Source organism: Pelodiscus sinensis, chromosome 3 (assembly GCF_049634645.1).
Source record: "Pelodiscus sinensis isolate JC-2024 chromosome 3, ASM4963464v1, whole genome shotgun sequence".
Taxonomy (NCBI): Eukaryota; Metazoa; Chordata; order Testudines; family Trionychidae; genus Pelodiscus; species Pelodiscus sinensis.
This window is the reverse complement of record NC_134713.1, coordinates 171,443,994-171,466,481: the sequence shown is the minus strand read 5'-3', so window position 1 is coordinate 171,466,481 and position 22,488 is coordinate 171,443,994. Positions and strand designations below refer to the sequence as shown.

General features: G+C 40.8%; 1 protein-coding gene across 1 annotated transcript in view; it reads left to right on the top strand.

Moving 5' to 3' along the window:
• The window catches only part of FSHR (follicle stimulating hormone receptor), a 127,326-nt gene that overhangs the window by 89,631 nt on the left and 15,207 nt on the right, over window positions 1–22,488 (top strand). Inside the window, exons 5-8 of the mRNA XM_075925453.1 lie at window positions 6,968–7,039; window positions 10,168–10,245; window positions 17,848–17,916; window positions 18,024–18,098. Of these exons, the coding sequence (XP_075781568.1) occupies window positions 6,968–7,039; window positions 10,168–10,245; window positions 17,848–17,916; window positions 18,024–18,098 (294 nt within the window). The remainder of the gene's footprint in view (window positions 1–6,967; window positions 7,040–10,167; window positions 10,246–17,847; window positions 17,917–18,023; window positions 18,099–22,488) is intronic.

Sequence of the window (22,488 nt, the reverse complement as noted above, 5' to 3'; positions counted from 1 at the left end):
ATCCTGCAGTCTAGACATAGCTTGAATGAATTAGAGCATATTTCCCAACTAATTGATATATGGAAACAAAAATCACCTGTCTTTGCACAGATATCAATACACTGCTCTCATTCATTTTCGAAATGGAGATGCTTAGAATAGGATGCTCAAGGAGGAGATAAGCTTCCCTAGCCCAGAAATTCATTGGAGCCATTGGGAGTTTTTTCATTGACTTCAAAAGGTCCTGAATTATGCCCGAAGTGAGATAGCTACACGACAGCTGTTGCGGGGGTTCCCGACACTTGACTTCCAGCTGAGTCTCACTCCTTAGCACCAGGGCTCTCTGGTCCGGCAACATCTGGACCATGGACATAACTGTCTAAAAAGTCTCATATATAGGAGGTTTAGCCTGTATTCCCATCAACAAATTTACACTTTCTAAGTACTGAATATTAAGATGGTATTGCATGTATTTCTGTCAGCACTGGCATCCCCAGATTTAGTAATTAAGTCCACTGTAATCCATTAACATCCTATATCATCATTGGAAAAACGTCTGAGGAAAAAATCCTGTACTAAAATATAACAAAATCATCATATTAAAAAATACCACCTTAAACTTCCTCACCAGGTTTTTCTATAGCAGAGACAGAATTGTTAATTGGCTTTCTTGGGTATATGCCAACCGGAGAGTGTTTCAAAATGATAACTTGTTGACCTTTTCACAAATACAAGATCATTTAACTATCTCATTAGGGAAAGAATAGTAAAATAAGGTATCGAATGTAGGCAAGTAGCTGTCCTTTTTCAAGCCTCTCTCTTCTTTCCAAAATTAGTTCATAGTTGCAATATAGGACCTATGATGCTGTAGCAGTGGGTATGTCTAGCTCCTACACTGAATAATTTCAATTTAAACTGGAAAAGAAGATTTAAAGATAACATTTTCAAAACATTAGCATGGCTGTAACTAGGTCTCAGGAAAATGTCAAAACAATGTACATGTTATGTGCAAAATGTAGTTTACATCGTAGATGGCAAAAGTTACTGTCAGGCTTTTTTGGGAGAGTTGACACAAAAATTAATAGCATATCTTCTGAACACAGAGATCATTGGACGTACTGTAGGGATACCATACAGCATAATGATGTTTAATCCTGAAATCCACATAGTCCCTGATCCTTGAGTGTGTCCCCTGATCCTTGTGTCCCCCCTCAGGAAAGGAGGGGAATGCAGGCATGCACCACCTCACCTATATGCATACTCTGCTTACGGGTCAGGGTCATTTGTAACCCTTGCACTTAGGAAAGCACTTTGATTATACAACTCCTTCCATACCAGTCCATGGACTGAGCTGGACACACTGAAAAGGAGCAGGCTGTACTATCTGAAATTAGGCATGTTTCCCTGAGGTACAATCCGCTCCAGCGGCTCTCCTCCGCAGTTCTTTTAACTCAGGACTGTGACTAAGTGGCTCAGTCTGCCCCAAGAGGGCCCACAGCTACCGCGGCCGAAGGGCAAATCGTGGGAGGGTGGCTCTGCACCCTCAAAGGGGCGGGGCCTCGTACAGAAGGGTCAGGGCTGAGGGCAAGTCAGCCCTTAGCACCACTGGGTATGTCTACACTGCCACCTTAGTTCAAACTAGTTTGAACTAGGGTGGCTAATGTAGGCATTCGAACATTATTTTCCCATTTTGTTTAGAATGTTTTCATCCATGTTATACATAACCATCTTTTGAGATTTGCATGTAACATGCAGGACCAGATCTGAAACTAAGTCAATTGACTTCTGGTGAGGAACTAGCCAACAGTGTATAGCTTTTTGTTCGGAAAAGTTATTTGTGTGTGTTCTTAACTGCTGGATTGTTTACTAAGCTTTTCTTACATCTCAAAAGGCTTCTGTATTTAAATCTCAAAAGGCTTCTGTATTTAAAACTAACTTCTGAACTTTGCTTTTTTCATTAGGATTTGTAATATATAGGTATATAGCATTCATAAACTAGTGAGACAAATTAGCAATCTCATTTTATGCTCTGATCTACATATGTGGTTCATTTAACAAATATGTACAATAAGTTAATAAATTAAACCATATTCTCAGTTTTATAGGGCAGCTCTTATGGTGGATGTATAAATAAGAGTGGACTTTGGCTCAGTATCTACATATTAGCAGGCAGAAAATCCATCAGAGGTGTGAGGGTGGTGATTTTTTAAAAACTTTCTCTGCCCTGTGAAACCTTTTTTAAAAAACACAGTCATAATTTTGGAATGCAGCAATTTGCAATCTAAAGAGAAGTGAACTGCTACACGGGCAGATATAGGGCAGGGCGAGCGGGACGGCTGCCCTGGGCCCTGCGCTTCAAGAAGTCCCACACATGCGCGTGGCGCCACCGCGCAGGCGCCATGGCAAAGGGGGGCCCCGCGAAATTGTGCTGCGCTGGGCCCCACAAAATGGTTATCTGCCCCTGCTGCTACAGAGCTATTTATATGCATGATCGATGGGATTTGGTTATAATGTAGATTAAAGGCAACACTTGTTTAAAGGGAGCATACATAAAAAATATATTACATGGTAAATATATTATAAAAATTGTTCTGCAGTAAAAAGGATTATCTACATTCTAACTATCCACTTACAGGCCTCTAGAGTAGAGATATGTAGTTGAATAAAAACAGAGAGAGAGAGAGAGAGGGAGGCCGGCCCAACAGAACTATGATCTAACCAGCATTTTTAGATTTTCTGCAACACGACTTGCTAAAAAAGAGTCTCTCCTGTTTCTAATCACTGTTCTGTCCACCAATGCACTCTACATACTGTACCACCTGCTGATTTACTAAAAGTGTTCAGATTTTCTAAATTGTACATTTCATAATCTCATGCCATAAAACCACCTGAGGACATCAGTATCCTGCCCAAAACCTTTGGAAGAACAGAAGGCTTGTGACTGCTGCATCATGCAGATATTACCAGTTCCCCTTCCCACTTGTGGGGTGCAAGATATGCTAACCAATATAACACATTCCTTGGGGGCAAGGCTGGCCTTATCATGAGGCAAACTCAGGTGGCTGCCCCAGGTGCCAGACTGTGGGGGGGCACCATTAGGACCCAGAGAATTGAGACCTTTCAAAGTTTTGGCCCAAGCAAGGGGGCATGGAGGCATCATTTGAGCTCTCCACCTCAGGTGCCAAAATGTTGTGGACTGGCCCTGCTTGGGGGAACTAGTGGTGGTGATACAAGAGTATTCTAGACCTTGCACTGTCTGAACACAAAGACAAGCTTAGTTATTGGAAGTGTGTCACCAGGCAGACTCACCACCATGGCACCTCCAGCTGGTTGCTCTGGGAATTAGCTTGATGACTCACTGGATGCCTCCCTCACTGGTGTCTCCCTGTGTTTCTCTTTGACCACGGTGTACTCTTCAGGACACTGCCCTCCGGCAGTGCTCACTCCAGTCTCTGAGCCCCCCTTTTGGGTGTTGGTGTTTATCTTGCTTGCACTCCAGCATCTTCCTTTCCCCAGGGCACCCTGTTCTCCACCCAGGGAACACCCAGTTCCCCTGTCTCCACCTTGCCTCAGTGACCCACTGCAAGTCTTCATCTAGCCCCTGCTTCGGGCAAACTGCAGTCTGTAACAGCCATTCATCACTGCCAAAGGGGCATGGACCCGCTGCCCCTGCCTACCATGGCTGCCTCTTGTAGCCCCAGTAGCTTCAGGCCCTGCAGCCTGGGAGCCTGGTTGGTCAGAGCCTCCCCAGCCCTGCCTTCCTTCCTCAGCACTGCTCTGCCTCCAGGAAGCCTCCTGCTTCCCCCACAGTCAGGTCCCTACTGCTTTCTATTCAGAGCAGCAGTCAGTTCTCTCCCTCCAGGAGTTCTTCTTTATATAGCCCCCAGCTGGGCCCTCATTAGCCAGAACTGCCTCAGCTGGGGGCTGTGCTCTCACTCCCACTCAAGGTTGGGGTTTTGCACTTAAAGGGCCAGTGCATGGCAAACACCCTGTCACAGAGTGATATGGGGAGGAAAACTATTCATTCCTTGCCTCCATTCTACTATATCCCTACATAATCTGACAGTGGATTATCATCAGAGTCAGATATTAGTGAAACAAACGCATAGTATAATTTGTATGTAAATGCAAGTGACTCTCACATGTAACACCATAAACAATTGCATGAAATAGTAACCTCCTGACAGTCATTGAAAATCAAAGGCAGCTGTGTAGTTCAAACTGCACACAATTCTCAGCTAATTTGGGGATTGAACTTTAAGTGCCATAAGGAAGGGGATGCAGACATTATCTTTCTATCTCTTTTAATGGTTGCTTTGCTCACTATATTCAAGATGTAGCATTGCAAGATGTACATTAAAATAAAAATCCTGTGATGATCCATCTACTGCATTAATTATGCTTTTCATGTGATAGTTTTCCGAAGTACATACTTTATCGTTGCACTTTCTTGGTGACAAGTTCAAGTTGTTTTTATCCAGTATGAGCATCCCTGTTTGCAAGACAAAGTAATTGTGACATTTAATAAATTGTCCCCAAAGTGTGTCCTTGAATGTTTACTGTCGTTCCTTTTAATGCACTTTCATGCAATGGGAAGAATTGTGGTTATAAAATCAGACTGTGAAAGATTTTCCAACTTGTCTAAATAACATATCCAGATTCCACATTTGAGAGCTTGAATCAGCACTTAGACATCTAAATGGCCATTTTATGGACCTATGTGTCAATTTATATGTTCAAATGTAGAATGTTGATGTCCTGTTTAGATTACCACATTCAGTCATAAATACCTAAAAGGGCTTTTTAAAAGTGTTCCAAAACTCTTCAGGTTCACATTGAACATTATAAGAATGCTCATTATGTTTTCCGGAGTGAGTCTCAACCAGGGTTTTTCATCATCATCCAATTATTGAAGAATGTAAGGGTACGTTTACACTTGTTCCCTATCTCGAGATAGGGATGCAAATGCAGTGTACCGAAATTGCTAATGAAGCATGGGATTTAAATATCCCATGCTTAATTAGCATAATCACGTCTGGGAGCCATTTTGAAATTGCGTTATTGCGAAATTAAATTCTCCGTGTAGCAGCATTATTTCGAGAGAAAACCTTTCTCTCAAAATAACTGTTACTCCTCTGTTTTATGAGGCGCCCGGACGCGATTATGCTAATTAAGTGTAGGATATTTGAGTCCCACACTTCATTAGCAATTCGGTACACTACATTTGCATCTCTATCTCGAGATAGGGAGGAAACGTAGATGTACCCTAAGTGTGCAAAAAATTACATTCAGTAACAGAAGACAACTGTTCTGTATAAGTACTAATACAAAATTAGCCTGGTTTAATCTATAATGTTAAATTAGACTAACTACATTGCTCAGGACTGTGAAAAATGTCATGTCCTAGCCAGCTCCTTTGATGAAGTGGGTCTTACCCATGAAAACTCATAGTAATATATATATATATTTAGTTTCTAAGATTTCCAAATAGTCCCGTTTTTTCCAACTCTGTGAAATGCTGTCATTTTTCAGTGGAAACCTCTAAAGTGGAGGTTAAAAATTGTGGTTAAAATGGGTTCATATCTACAAATACATATAATAAAAATCTGTTATTCTGTATCACTGTGGTTAATCAGCTTATTCTCAGTCTATTAGTTCATATTTGAATACATCAATAGAGGGTGTAAAATTAGAAATTGAATATTTTCTCCTCTTCATCCAGAGGCCCCCCAGGCTATGCCATTTTATTTTGGGAACCATAAAATCAGTCCCTAACCTTCGTCCTTCAGTTGAGGAACCAAAGCATTATTGATGAACTCACATCTAAGAAAAATACATTTATGAAACCTAAAAAATTGAGGCTAAAAAGCACCCCATAGGGGACCAGTTCAAAGCCCCTAGGCAACACCATTTTAAGCCAAAGACAGAATTTCAGAAAACATTCAGCATTGCCCTTACTCCTCTCCCATGGATGTCAGTGAGGGTACATCTACACAGCAAGGCTAAAGTCAAATTAAGCTACGCAACTTCAGCTACATCAACTGCGTAGCTGAAGTTGAAATAGCTTAATTCAGCTTTTAGTACTATCTACACCAAAACACTCTTCCTTTGACTTCTTTGGTACTATCAAAACCAGAAAACTCTTCCTTCTACTTCCCTTACTTCTCGTGAAATGAGGATTACAGGAGTTGGAGTAGGAAATCCTCTAGCTTGCCATTATTTTGAAATAATGGCTTGTTGTATAGATGTGCTCTTTGTTATTTCAGTATAATGTCATTTATTCTGAAATAATGCTTCTGTGTAGACATACTCTGAGGCTACGTCTACACTGGCATGATTTTCTGAAAATGCCTTTAACGGAAAAGTTTTCCATTAAAAGCATTTTCGGAAAAGCACGTCTAGATTAGCGGGATGCTTTTCTGCAAAAGCACTTTTTGCAGAAAAGCGTCCGTGGCCAATCTAGACGCACTTTTCTGCAAAAAAACCCCGATTGCCATTTTCACGATCGGGGCTTTTTTGCGGAAAACAGTACTGTGCTGTCTACACTGGCCTTTTTGCGCAAAAGTCTTTCGGAAAAAGACTTTTGCCCGAACGGGAGCAGCATAGTATTTCCAGAAAAGCACTGACAATCTTACATGAGATCGTCAGTGCTTTTCCGGAAAGTCAAGTGGCCAGTGTAGACAGCTGGCAAGTTTTTCCGGAAAAGCTGCTGATTTTCCGGAAAAACTTGCCAGTCTAGACACAGCCTGAGAGTTTTACTCCTGACTTAGGCTACCACTTTTGAAAATCCTGCCTAAACTGTGCAACATACACAGGGCTTCACTGGTTTGCAGACCCTCTGCATGTTGCTCAGTTTCACTTACATGATTCCCAATTTTATTCTATTCTATTCTTTCGTTCGTTCGTTCGTTTGTTTGATGCTTTTTTTTAGTATTATTTTGCTCATGAGCCACTGCTAATAATCTTCATTTGTTCTCTCCCTCTTTAGGTTAATATCAAATACTGGCATTAAGTTTTTACCTGCTGTACATAAGCTACAATCTCTCCAGAAGGTTTTATTGTAAGTTTATATTGGCAGCTTTTAACTTTTTGTTATCTCAATTTGCATTTGTTTAGTGAATTTGTCACTGTATCATCGATTGTATTCTTGTAGGTACTGAAAATTTATTTGACATTATTTGATTTCTCTATACAAGATTTTATATATGGTGCTTGACAAACAATTTTTATTTGGTTCATGGGATCAACAATAGCTTTTCATTTTTAAGTCACCAATTTAAATTCAAGCGAGGCTGGTAGAGTCAGAAATGTGTTGTCATCTGATGACTCTTCTATGGTCAGTGTGAAACAAGTTGGCCTCACTCCAGTTTCCAGTGGACAGGTTACAGAAAAATCACTGCAGTGCCCCTGTTAACAATAGAGGTGGCTGGAAAATGGGTAAATTTTACCTTAAAATTTTTCAACAAAAATTAAGAACAAATCTTTTTTTTAATTGTCTATGGAAAATTTTGACTTTTTGTTGAAAAAACAGAAATGCAGACATTATTCAGCTGTTGTTTGTGTTTTCAACAAAAAATCAAGACTGTCCATGAAAGTGTTTCACTCGCACTCTCTCTCTGAAAATGTTAATTTAGTCAAAAACCCAGGTTTTCCATAAAAATACAGCATTAATAATCCTGACCCCTCAAAATCAATGGGAATTTTACAATTGACTTTAATAGGTCCAGGAATTCACTAGCTAAAATACAATTTTGACAGAAAATTTTCAACAGCCCTGGTTGTCAGTAACAAGCCAGGTAGCCAGGGAATGGATAGGTTCTCTTTTTTTCACCCTTATATTAATAGTGAGTTTATTGGGAAATATTTCCACGACTTTTCCTTATCTTTAATAAATCTCATAAAACATTATTCTTTAGGAATATTAATCTACCACCTGTCTTGGGTGCCGCTATTTACACATACATATAGAATTCAAAAACAAACTAGGTGCTCTGTTTCACCAAGTGTGGAGTTTGGAGTTTCTGGAATTGTACTGTAGCTCTTTGTGACTCTCTCTGTCACATATAGCATGCAAAAAGCCATGCAACTTTTTTTTACACAGCCTTGCAATCATCTTCATACTTAGCTACCCTGGATCAGTTTGTGCTAGTAAATCTGAAGTTATTTGCCTGAGGTAAAATTCCTCCCTTTGCAGAAGGCCAGCATGAGGCCTACATACCATTCATGGTCCAAAATAGATCTTGGTTGAAATCCTGGCCCTATTAAATTCACTTGCAAAACTCCTGTTGACGTAGAGATGGAGATGCAGGATTCACTCCATAAGAGAGAGAGAGAGAGAGAGAGAGAGAGAGTGTGTGTGTGTGTGTGTGTGTGTAAATCAGGGGTGAGTAATAATGTCTGATGAAGGGGCCACTCCAAGATTTTGGTAAGTGTTCAAGGACTGCACTTTTCTAAGGTGAGGGTGCCGGGGTTTGGGATGGAGGTTAGATGCAGAACGGAGTTCAGGATAGGGAACTGGGGTTCAGGAGAGGGTGGGGGGGTCTGAGAAGAGAATTTAGAGGAAGGAGGAGGTTGTGACCTGAGGCAGGTGATGGGGTTCAGGGTTCAGGAGGGGGCATGGTGCAGGAAGGGGTATGGGTATAGGAGTGGATTCTGTCCTATGGGAGAGGGTGCTGGGTCTGGGAGGGAGTTGAGTGTAAGAGGGGATGGGGTGCCAGATGCTTGCCCTGGCTGAGAGGTGCTTACCTAAGCAACTCCTGGCCAGCAGCACACTCAAGAAAGCTTCCCTTCTTGCCAGCAGCCCTTGGCTGTCTGTTCCATGTGGCTCTGCACTGCGGAGGCGGGGAGGCTTTGCATGCGGCCTCCTCCCCCAGCAAAATCTTTTAGCTCCTATTGGCCAGAAAGTGACTAATGAGAGCTGAGAAATTGTGCTATACTCCTTCCCTTCCCCTCCCCACACCCAACCACGCAGCCAAATCTCTTGGCTTTTTGACCAGTTCTCAGCCAATAGGAGCCGAGAGATTTTGATGGGGCGGGGACAACGCGTGAAGCCTCCTCATCCCCCCGCAGTGCAGATAGCCAAAGGGAGCAGCTAGCCACTTTGAGCAATGCTGTTCCATGCTGCAGGGGTGGGCAGGTCAGATTAAAAGGCTTGGCAGGCCAGATCCAGCCTATGAGTTGTATCTTACCTGCCCCTAATGTAAATGTTACAAGACTTTGTGTTGGCGAATTTCACTTACCAATGCTCCTATTGATTTCAATGGGAATTACACTTGCAGAATGAGGCCCCTGTTTATCTGTCAGATGATTCAGTATCATGGGCATATATAGCTCTTAGAATGAGACAAGTTTGGAGCTACATTAGGTTTCAGGGTTTGCTAGACATTCATTATGTTCACTGCTTTCCATTTAAAACAGCATCAAAATAATTTTCACAGTCTAAATTATGAGTAATACTGTTTAACTTCTTGGAGCTGTATTTTGAACAAGTAACAGTAATGTATATGGGCATCTTTTTTATATATCAGTGAAAAATGTATTACTGTGGAAATGACTGAAATGAATATGGTCAATGCAACAGACTGTCCGAGACCCCAGTTTAGCCAGTGCCTGTTTTAAGCCCATGGTTAAGGCTGTGAGTTTGTCATGGCCATGAAAGTGTCTCAGATTTCATGACTTTCCATGGGCTCTATGACTTCTTCAGTAGGCAGAGCAGCTGGCACTGGGGTTGCCTAAGTAGGTCAGGCACCCTGGCCCAGTTGCTCCAGTTAATGCTAGAATTACATGCTTATGTAGCTTGATGATTCAGGGCCAAAGAACCACTCTTCTCTGCATTATTTAGGGGTCAATCCTGCAACTCCTTTAATTAGTTGTGTCAGTATTATTGATGAGTCTAAGGGTAATAGGATCTAGTCCTAAATGCATATTTTGGATTTTACCTTGCTTAAGATGCATGCTCTAGAAAACAAAAAGCAATGATATGGAAATGATTTCTCCCATGTCATTCCCTAGCAGTACATGGACAAACTTAAAGTTATGTCTTTCAGGAAACCTACATGTAAAGTATTTTCTCAGATCTAATGTAAAGAACAATCACTTTGGTGGCTAAAGCATCATTTCCTGTCAAAGAGATGAATGAATCGCAGAGCTACAAAAATGTTTTAATTTTTACTGTACATTCTTTTTCAGAGATATTCAAGATAACATAAATATACGTACAATAGAAAAGAATTCCTTCATGGGCCTGAGTTCTGAAAGTGTCATTATGTAAGTAAGAATTGGCAAACATCACCTCTCAGTTCACATTTTCTACAGAACAGGGCCTGAGGAACCTTCCTGGGTGCTACTTTATGGGTTTGCAAAACTAATTTGAGTGTGTGAAGCCTTTTCACCCTTTAATTTAGTCCTGTGTGGGATTTTTTACCCCATGAAAACCAAATTTGTTTAAAACAAATTCTAGCTATATATGTGATATGTATCAGGGACAGAGCTGGTCCCCAAAAGTTAGGCTAGCAAGCCTGCAAATGGGGCCAGCAGAGGGTCATGAAGCCAATAACCCTGAGGGCTGTCTCCTCTTTGCTGTACCGAGTATAAACTCCGGGCAGCAGAGCATTGTTAGATGTCCTCTTTTTTCCATCAGAATGGTGTCTCCCCATACTACTTCTCTTTTTATCCAGCCTTTGCTTATTCTTCCAGCTGTCCATGCTCTTCATCGTTTGTCCTCCTCAGATTTCACTGGATTTCTTCTCTCTGACCCCTTTGTGCTCCTTTTTTGTTAAGTAGAAAGCCAACCCAAAACCACTTTAAAAGCCCCATCACATTTAAATGAGTTTGCAAATGGGAAAAGCTTCTAAGACATATTTCTTTTCTTCTTTTATACTTTCAATATGCACTAATCTCTCCCTCCTGCCGTTTCATCCCCGCTCCGTATTTTAGAACCTCACCACAGAGCATAAAGCAAATTTAATAATGAATGCTACCAAAGTTAAGGACCACGATGGTTCCACCAGATACAAGTTTTGTTCCAAAGGATAAATATGTACATATTCACCATCAGATACATCATTCAAAAACATTCATTATTCAAGCAAATTACATGTAGATATGTGTAAAATACGGTATACTTGTACATAACATTTCTATATCCTTATAGGCTAGTTCACAATGTGATTTCATGCTGTGTAGTTAGATGACTTCTTATCTGACTTAACAATTATGGTTTTTAATGAACTAGCTGAGTTTCTTGATCCTTTTTATAGGGACATTGAATGTATACATGCTGTGCTACAAAGCTGTTTTCATTCCACCGCGGCCAGCGCCTAATTTGGAAAATTTACCATACTCACTACATCTTGATACAGGAACCTGGGGTCATGTAGCAAGGGACCAATTCTGTTCATATTGATTTGGATAGAAGCAGGATTAGATCCTGAATATTTGACGATAGAGCTAAGGCAAGGTTAACTGCTATCATCCCTCTATTATCTGCTACACCATTTATCCATCCCATCCTCCTGAAAATCTACCAGATGTGGATAGTATTCCCTGAAGAGTTAAAAGTATGAGAGAGATTGGCACTGTTATGTGGAATAGATACACATGGAATGAGATCCTAAATCTTAGTTGTTTACCTTTTCTGTGTTATTTAATAATAATTCATACCACCTATATTTAGCTCTTTGCATCTTCTAAGCCTGTGGGGTCCAACACGCTAGCCACATGTGGCTATTTGGCTGGTTGAGTGTGGCCAGTTGGCTTCAACAATGTGGCAATTTGGCCAGTTAAGTGTGGCTAGATTGCTATAGCAGTAGCCACTATAATGGCTATTGCTTCAGAACTGGTTGGACGCCACATACAAACAACATCCTCTGAGTTTCTACAAACCCCTAAGAGATGAGATAACTAATTACTGTGGAGCCAGATTCTTTCTTCTCATCTGATTTCTTTATGCCATCCTAGCAACATAAAGGGATCAGAAAACTCCTTATCTCCTTAGCACATAATTCCCAACACCTGTAGTAGTACCATGATGACCCTGAAGCTTTTGCACCATTCATCCCATAGTATAGTGATCATTACGGGGAGGAGTGAGACCTGAGTGCTGTTGCACTGCATTTATTCTGTGCTGGTGTAATGGGCCCATGGGGTCAGAGCCAGCCAACTTTAGAGTAGACCTCATGCTGCACTGAACTACATGAGAGTTGGGGTTGCCATAGAACTAGACCCAGAATCAGAGAATCACATCCAGGTCCTCTATTCCCCCTCACCAACTACATCCATAGAAAGTGAAGGACAGTCCAGTATGCAAATGTGGAGAAGACAGTCAGGCAATGAACTATGTAGTGAATTGCTGACATCTAAGACCCTTCCTAAGTTGGATAGCTTTGATTCATTCTATATTACCAGAAGCCACAGAGATGATGACAAACCTGGATTTCAATAAACACCCCACGATCAACCTTAGCCTGGACCACTCGACATAAGAGATCTATTTCCTTGACACTACAGAACAATTAAATTATGGCCAAATTGCCACCATCCTATACTGGAAACCTACCGACCATTATACTTACCTACATGCCTCTAGCTTCCATTCAGGATACATCACACGATCATTTGTTTACAGCCACACCCTAAGATACAACCGTATTTGCTACAATCCCACCTGCAGGATCTTTATCAGGCATTCTTAAAACTTAAAAACCCACCTGAGGAAGTGAAGAAACAGATTGACAGAGCTAGATGAGTACCCAGGAATCTGCTTCTTCTAGACAGACTCAACAAAGAAAATAAGAGACCACCACTAGTCATCACCCAAAGCCACTAGCTTGAACCCCTTTAGCACATCATTAACAATCTACAACATATCCTGGAAAATAATCCCTTACTCTCATGAGCCTTGGGAGACAGGCCAGTCCTCACCTACAGACAACCCCCTAACATGAAGCAAATTATTTCCAGCAACCACACATCACACCTCTATCATACTCACTCAGGAACCTATTCCTGCAATAAACCCTATTGCCAACTCTGTCCACACAGCTATCCAAGTGACACCATCACAGGACCTAACCACATAAATGACAACATCAAGGACTCATACAACTGCACATCCTCTTATGTGATATGTGCCATCAAGTGCTAGCAATGCCCCTTTGTCATGTATATTGGCCAAACTAGGCAATCTCTACAGTAGGGCTATTCAACAAGTGGCCTTCCACACAAAAAAGTAGTAAATATAATGGTGTTTTATTGATCAACATTTTAATAGTTAAATTCCTGCAGTGTCATTGTTAATTAAAAGTGCTGCTATATAGGTGGAAATTGGGTAAATATTGCATTTTATTAATATCCTCAGAACTGATGTAAATGGGGCCTATGTGTTGTGTAGTCTTGCCTTAATCTTTATATTCTTGCCTGTCAGTGTGAAAGAAGCTATTTGCATATATTTGCATATATATTTATATGTATATGCAACCACACTTAAGTTGCAGCCCTTGACATGTGCTGTGAGTATCATTGTGGCCCCCGAAGCTTCCAAAGTTGAGTCGCCCTGCCCTACGGCAAAAGATAAATGGATACAAATCCGAAATCAGACATGATAATACACAAAAACCTGTAGAAACACATTGTAGTGTGAGCCCTCATTAATGGATTGAAAAGTAGCCATTCTTCTTCAAAGGAATTTCAAAAACCAACTACGAAGAGAAACTGCAAAACTGGCCTTCCTATGCAAATTTGACACAATGTCTCATGGCCTGAAAAAAGATATGAACTGGATGGGCCATTATATTCAACACCCAATTGACATCAAAAGCTAAGTATGGGACACTTCCAACCCACTTGATTAGCCTCATTAGCACTGGCACTATAGTTGACAAGTAGTTCCCCTCCCGCCTTCTTTTTCTGTTTTAAAATGTGAGGTTTCTCCTTTTTTCTGTACTCTGCTCATCTGCTTTTGCCCATGAAAGCTTATGATTATGTATATAAATATATGGATGAAGCTGAGAATCCAGCCCATTATCTTTATAGAAAGAAAATAGACACAAAGGTTAGGTAACTTATCCAAGACTACTCAGTGAACCAATGACACATCTAGGATTAGAATTGTGGAGTAACTAATCTCAATTAACTAGACCAGTGAATCTCAGACTTTTTTGGGGGGTTTTTTGGACTGTGACCCATAGAATGAAGATGTGATAGGGAAGGTGGTCTCATGCTGCTGGATGGGATGATTTGAGGATGAAAGGCTGATGTAGTTCAGACTGTCTACACAAATACTTAGATGCAGAAAACTGGGATGTAAATCTACCATTCTGTACACTGAGGGTGTGTTTACACAGCAAAGTTATATGAGAATAATGAATGTTATTCCAAAATAACTAGGCGAGTGTCTACACAGCAATTCCATTATTTCAGAATTATTAATATTGGATGGCTTATTCCAACTTCTATAAACCTCATTCTATGAAGAATAATGCCTATTCCGAAATAACTATTTCGAAATAAGGTGTGTGTAGATGATCCACTTCTGCTATTTCAAAATAGCCCCTCACCAGGGCCATTCTAAGTTATTCCTCCTGGGGCCCTACATCAAGATAGCATGTCTGCAATAGGGAAGCCTGCCTCCAAGTAATTTTGAGGGTTTCAAAATAAGCTATTTCGAAATAACTATTCCAGAATAGCTTATTCCAAAATAACTGTGCAGTGTAGACGTAGCCTGATTGTCCATGTGGACTTTACTACAGGGCACTAAAAGAGCCGTAGTGCATTTGATCTTTCTGCTTTGAAATGGGAATAGATAAAAGTGCACTATAAAATTATTATTGCAAGGCAGGAGAATCCACACAGACAGTGATCCTGAGTGACAGGCTAGAACAAGATAGATTACATTACAGCTTGCCACAAACTAAATATTGATATCAACATCCCCTAAAATTGTGCATAGTTCTGTAGTAGTCTTCCACATGGGTGAATTTTATCCCCAGATAATTTAGTGGATGGGCCTGAGAAAAATAGGACAAAGCTGTTTTTACACATATTTGACTTCATTGCAGCTACCCTACTTTTATCCACAAAGTAGAACTAATTTCTTCCAAGAATGAAGTACAGTATCTAGTTTATTCAGTTTTGGGCATTTCTCTCAATACTACATATCTCTCCATAGAAAGGAAATATCTCATTTTAAACCCAAATTTGCCTCCATTCCCACATAACTCTAATGTTCTTTTCACTATTGTGAAATTTTACTGTCAGAAATAGTAACCCATGGAACTAAGTTTATTATGTAAAATAATAGATCCCACATCATGTAAAGCCCCAGCACCATGATGTTATTTAGCTTCCATATTCCTACCTTGGCAGGCATAGCTGATCGCTGCTGCACACTTTAGCCAACTTAGATTAAAGTGCTAGACTGCTTCACAAATAACCCCCCTCCCAAAAACTATATTCTTAAAGAGATGTTTTTAAAAAGGCAAGGTATAATGTAAGTCACTTCCACTCTCACACAACTCTCTCTCCAGTCAATTTTATGCTTCAACAGCTTTCTCAGTCAGATCCTTTTAAATACCCACTAAACATTATTGATTTCATTGTGCCAGAATTTCTTCTTAGAAGTTAATAGTGTTTTTAGACCAGAAAGACAAACCACATCTGAAGATAGTATCACAAGGCTTTGGGGGAGGGCAAACTGAATTTTTATATAGATTCAGTTAATTCCTAAAAATATATAAAAGATTAAAATTCATCCCAATGCAAGGTGTAAGTTCCACCTTAACCTTTAAAATTAAATATAAATGAAACTTAAATGGTGCTATAGGTTTTGTGTTGACCTTCTGGACAGGAATGAATTTCATCCTTATTTTGTAAATGTACCAATACAGTGATCAAACATAAATACAAGAGGCTAAATTCCATAGCTCTCAAGTCATTTTTACTCGTCTTACTTAAACAAGACTTCCATTTAATCTGAAGCCAATCAAGATATGTGCTGGTTTAAGAAAAGAATTTGGGCCAAAGGGAAGTTGGCTATGTGAGTAAAAAGTGACTGAGGACTCCAGCGTTTAGCTCAAAGGCAAACTTTCTTTTTCCTTGAAAGTGGTGGGTGTATTTTTCTGCCAGGTCATTGCCATGCATAGTCAGGTGGTATGGCAGCAGTAGCTGTCACTATGTGCTCCACACTCAGCCCGGTGGTACTTAGCATGTTAGCAATGATAGAAGACAATGAGTGCCAATATTATTATTATTTTTAAAAAAACAGCGTGGCAGATGCTAACTAATATGAATGATGTAATATAATAAACGTGCCAGCTGGTATGAACTGAATTGGATTGTCTTGCTTTTATGTGTTGGCTCATTCATTTCTAATAGTGCCAGTAAGTGGATGGGATGGGAGAGAGTTTCCATAGACTGATCTGACATACATTGTGGACATTGGACCATGTACATCTGTCATTCCTGATCAAAAGAGTAATCCTTTCAGCCAGGCCCATTATTGATTTTCATGTTGACCTAAATCCACCATCCTGAACCTTCGATTAGTGGGAAGCTTATATGTTTTCACTGTGAATGAGAAGTAAAATGTGTAGGTTGTCTGACAGTTGAATTAAATTGTTTGTTTCATTCCATCATTCAGGCCTGTCATTCAGTGCCTGTGGGGGTGAGTGATACAGAGTAACCATGAAGAAGATGAAAAACTCTGTTATAGAAATGATCAGTATAACTGACCAATGTCAATTTTTAGAATCACAGCGGGATTGTGGGATAAGGACATTAAACATTAATTTGTTAAACACCACAGTTAAAACTCAGCAGAGAACTCCATGAATTTATGGAACCCTGATTCTTCCCTCAGAGGGGAAAACACGAGACAGTAGGGGGACTATGATGCAAACAGGGAATGCAGTTGGTGAAGGCAGCAGATGCAATAGAAACTCAGCAGCTATCTTGGCATATTCTGCACTCTTTCCACCCAGCACCCTCAGACTGTCTTGATGTACAGCCAGTCTCACTGCTCTGCCAGTGCTCTCAGCTCACAGAGAGAAAGAGAGAGAGAGAGAGGGCACAGATGGGAAGTTATTGCTGGTCCCAGCAGCACTTTTCATGATAAGTTAGAGGAGGTGCTAGAGAGTCTGCTGGCTCCTAGGAGTCCCCTCTTTCATCCACAGCTATTTCTCAAAAGCCTAAGCTTCTGAAACCCAATCCTACAGCACTAGGTCACTTTATGGAGGCTAGTAAGTGCTTTCAGTGAAGCTCCTGCTCTTCCCCTTCCATTTCTTTGGAGTCTTTCCTGTTGCATTTTACTCATCTCTGCAGTTAGTCCACAATTTGCACAACACTTTGCAAATGCAGTTTGTATATCATTAATGCTAACTGTCAGAAACATTGTGATCTCACTAGCTCTCATGTAAATCTGGGTGACCACCTTTAATTTCAATACAGATACTCTGGTTTTAAGTGAAAGCAGAACCTGGACCAAGAAATTTAATACAATTTATCCCCAATAACAGTGGCTGGGATTTTGTGATACAGGCAGTCCCTGACTTACGCGGATCCGACTTACGTCGGATCCGCAGTTACGAACGGGGCTGCCCCAGAGTACACGGACTGCGGGACCTCACGGTCCTGCCGCCCGTGTATCTGGGGCTTTCTCTGCGTCTCCCTGGTCTGCAGACCAGGAAGACGCAGCGCAAAGCCGCGGAAGGGCTCACAGAGCAAAGCCGCGGGGGGCAAGGGCTCGGGCAGCGAGGCAGCCCAGGCGCGCCTGGACTGCTCCGCTGCCGGCTTACTTAATGTGCACATCTTACTTAATGTGCACAAGCATAATTTTTTGTAATCAGTATTTTAAAATGTGTTTCTTTGTTTCAGATGGCTCAATAAAAATGGAATTCGGGAAATTCAGAACTATGCATTTAATGGAACCTTCTTGGATGAGCTGTAACTATACTTATTATTTGGTACTCAGCACAACAATTACTGGGAATTAGTAACTGTAGCAGAGGTATTATCCCTGATTGTCTTAGGATTATGTTTATGTTTTACAGAAATCTTAGTGATAATCACAATCTAGAAAAATTACCTAATGAGGTTTTTCAAGGAGCCAATGGTCCAGTTGTACTGTAAGTAACAGTCATATGTTCTTTTCCTCATTATTAACTTTCTATTAGAGATGGGTTCTAGACACAAAATTCAAATCTGGTTGCAGATCTGAATGTCTAATATTCATATCAGGAGAGATCAGGTTTGGAGGTTTATTTCCAAATGTCAACTGTGGGTCTGAATCCAGATTCAGATTTGCAGATATGGGTCAGGTTCAGGTTTCATACTCCTCAACAAAGTTTAAGAGAATTGAATCCAGGGTTTTGTTTAATGTTGATCTCCACGTTTCATTAAGGTCTGTTAGAAAGTGGCTGTAATGCATTTTATGCAAAAGGAAACACTGCTTATTTTCCTATTTTATTGTCCTGATCCAATCCTGGGGAGCTCCTCAGCTAATGAACATTGTCCTACTCCATTAACTTCAATGGAGCTAGGACAGCTTGAACCAGCTGAGAATCGGTCCTTGCAACTTTGAAGCCTAGCTGTAATGCTGCAAATCATACCCTGCACCTTGCACAATTTCACTATCCTCCAAAAACACTATGGGCATGTCTACACTATGCTGAATATTGACGCTGCCTTAGTCGATCTTCCTGGTTCAGTTTAGCGGGTCTAGTGAAAACTTGCTAATTCAAACTGAGAGGGAGCCCAATCGGAGTTTGTAGTACTGCTCCTCACGAGGAATAAGAAAAGCCAATGGGCTTTCCATCAATCTCCCATCAATTTACTCCCATCAACCTCCCGCTGCATCGATGGTGATTGAAGATACATCGACTCCACTTATGTAATTAACATAGCTGGAGTTGCGTACTTTAAGTCGACCTTCCCCTTTAGTGTAGACGTGCCCTATGTTCACCTGTTCTTACTCCACATTGTAACACTTCATATTATAAATTGATCTATAAATTGATCTATAAATTAATTGTGGACACTGGGAAACAGATGGCAGTTGGTAACGTTGTCTCAGGCCTAGTTTTAGCATAGATCTGAGACTTACCTGACAGTGTGAGCAGTTGCTCATGCTTCTGTTCATAATTTCATGTGAGCAGCAACAGAAGATGCATTATTTCATTTTCAGCACTAGCCGCTCTATGCATCTATCTCTCTTCCCTCAGTGCTCAACTCAGCATGCCTCATGTTGACAGGAAAGAGACATGAGTTACTCAAATGAGTGAAAGTGAGGAGCGGCTGCAATTGTGAGTGGTAGTGTTCCTTGTGTCCTCCTTCAGGTCATATTAGCAACAGCTGCCCTTAGTAGAACTGGGAGGGTGTGGAGAGGAATTTTACTACTTAAGTGGCAGAAAAATTTTTGGCTAGACAACATAAAAAATGAGAAAGGAAAATAGAACGTTTAACTCCAGGATCTGATAGAAACCCCTCTATGAGGCTTATATCTGTGCTTCCCATGCCTTCCCCCCATTCTGGGATGCTCAATGCAGACCTGAGGAGTTCCTCCATATTTTTTCCTCCATATTTTTTCAACACTGGATAGCTACAAGTCCCTATATATGCCTTTTATCTTTGGATAAACTGCTTACTGAGGCATTTCTTAGCACCAACACAAATGCTGTTTCTTTTGCGGGAAAAGCATAGTTTCCGGTGGTGAAAATTGAATGTATTACCTGTGCAAGCTGGAGCCAATACAATTGTATTCTGATGATTTATCAAATTGATTTAACTATAGTTCAAATGTATTTGATAGTTCATATTCAAACACTGAATTATTTGTATAAGAATTATTCTGTACTATTACTACTGTATCCACGGTTATATGGTAAATTGCCTTTTTATCCCAATTGAGATCACAAAAGAAAGCTCTTCCTGTCATCTGTCATTGTAGTGTACACCAGAAAAGTGCTTTCAATTATGGAAATGATTGACCTTTAATAACATCTATGCTGGGAAAAACAGAATTGCTTATATCAAATTTGTGGTGCAGACTGCAATATTTTATTAGATGGTACATCTAATTATTTTACCTCTTGTTCTTCCTGAACCAGCATCCATTTGGCAATAAACATCTCCTTGTATCCTGCATCTCAAAATATTGAACTAATATAACAGGTTCATAGAGTCATATATGTTAAAATCAGAAGGGATCCTCTAATCCATTGTGATCCTCTAATCTGAACTCCCATGTAACACAGATTATAGAATTTCATCCAGTAATTCCAGCAATAAGCCCATAATGTGGTAGCATAAGAGGAGTGTTTCTCAAAGTGCTCCGCAGACCCACTCTGAGAAAACTGCTGCCAGACCACTCCAGTTTGTTTATTACCAGCTCCACAGCCATAGAGCATAACGGCTCCCAGTGACAGTGGTTCACCATTTGCAGCCAACGGGAGCCGCAGGAAGCAGCGGCCTGGGTCCTGCTGCTTTCCGAGGCTTACACTGGCTGCAAACATTGAATTGCAGCCAATGTGAGCCACAGGGTGTAGAGCTGCTGAGTAAACACACCAGAGCATCCTGGTAGAAGCTTCCTCTGAGTGGATCCATGGACCATTTTGAGAAAAACTGCATTAGAGTTACATCTTTTAAAAAGACTTAAAGATTTCACGTGATAGAGAATCCACCACCTCTTTACGTAAGATCCAGTGGATAAACATCCTTACTGTTAAAAATGTGCACTTTATTTTTAATTTGAATGTTTCTAGCATTAACGATCAGTCATTTAGAATCATAGAATCATAGGGTTTGAAGAGACCTCAGGAGGTCATCAAGTCCAGTCGCCTGCCCAAAGCAGGACCAATCCCAACTAAATCATCCCAGCCAGCGCATTGTCAAACTGAGACTTAAAAACCTCTAGGGATGGAGATTCTATCACCTCCCTATGTAACACATTCCAGTCCTTCACTGCCCTCCTAGTAAAATAGTTTTTTCTAATATCCAACCTTGACCTCCCCCACTGTAACTTGAGAACATTGCTCCTCGTTCTGTTATCTCTCACTGTTGAGAACAGCCTCTCTCCATCCTCTTTGGAACGCCCTTTCAGGTAGTTAAAGGCTGTTATCAGATCCCCCCTCATTCTTCTCTTCTGTAGACTAAATAAGCCCAAATACCTCAGTCCCTCATTGTAAATCATGTGCTCCAGCCCCCTAATCATTTTTTTTGCCATCCACTGGAATTTCTCCAATTCATCTACATCCTTCCTGTAATGAGGAGCCCAGAATTGGATGCAGTACTCCAGATGTGGCCTCAACAGTGCCAAATAAAGAGAAATAATCACTTCTCTAGATCTGCTGGCAATGCTCCTCCTACTGCACCCTAATATGCCATTAACATTCTCGGCTACATGGGCACAGTGTTTACTCATATGCATCTTCTCATCCACTATAATCCCCAGGTCCTTTTCTTCCAAACTTCTGTTTAGCCTGTCAGTTCCCAGCCCATAACAATGCTTGGGATTCTTCCATCCCAAGTGCAGGACTCTACACTTGTCCTTGGTGAACCTCATCAGATTTCTTTTGGCGCAATCCTCCAATTTGTCTAGGTCACTCTGGACCCTAACCCTGCCCTCCAACATATATACCTCTCCCCTTAGGTTAGTGTCATCTGCGAAGTTGCTGAGGGTGAAATCCAACCCCTCATCCAGGTCATTAATAAAGATGTTAAACAAAACTGGCCATAGAACAAACCCTTGGGGTACTCAGCTAGATACCAGCTGTTTACCAGGCATCGAGCCATTGATCAGTATCAGTTGAGCCGGACAATCTAGCTAGCTTTCTATCCACCTTACAGTCCATTTATCCAATCCGTACTTCCTCAATTTTCTGGCAAGAATACTGTGAGAGACTGTATCAAAAGTTTTGTTAAAGTCAAGGTACATCTCGTCTACCGCCTCCCCCATATCCACATTGCATTAACAGCGAAGCTTCCTTTTTTGATACCAGGTCGATGAGTCACAGGAGGAAGGATTTTGTGTTTGCATCACAGGATATTTAACTCTCATTACCTGTCTTGTTCTTTTTTTAATTACTTCATAGTTGCAGCCTCCATTGCTGACTTTGATATTCCATTTCACAAAGTAATTGCCTTCCACACAAATACATTTATCTGTACCTTCTGTAATGCTCGCTCTCTTCTTAGATTCAGTCTCTGCTCTGTTTCCTTTTTGAGCCAGTTACACTCTGGAAATGTTTTGTTGTTTTTCACTTCTAGCAATTTGAAGCTTATCCCTTTTTAATCTGTTTTTTAATGAACACAAACTTCATTTTCCCAATCTTTCCACACAGCTGTTACCCCCCCTGTGAATTTCTATCATCCTATCTGCTGCTTTCTGCATTTTGTTCCAGTTCCTTGCTTTCCTTCCCATAATAAGATGTCCAGGATAGGCCATATTAAAAATTCAGGTGTGACTTCACTAGCCCATTGTATAGTGTCATAATAATCTTCCTCACTATTTGGTGCATT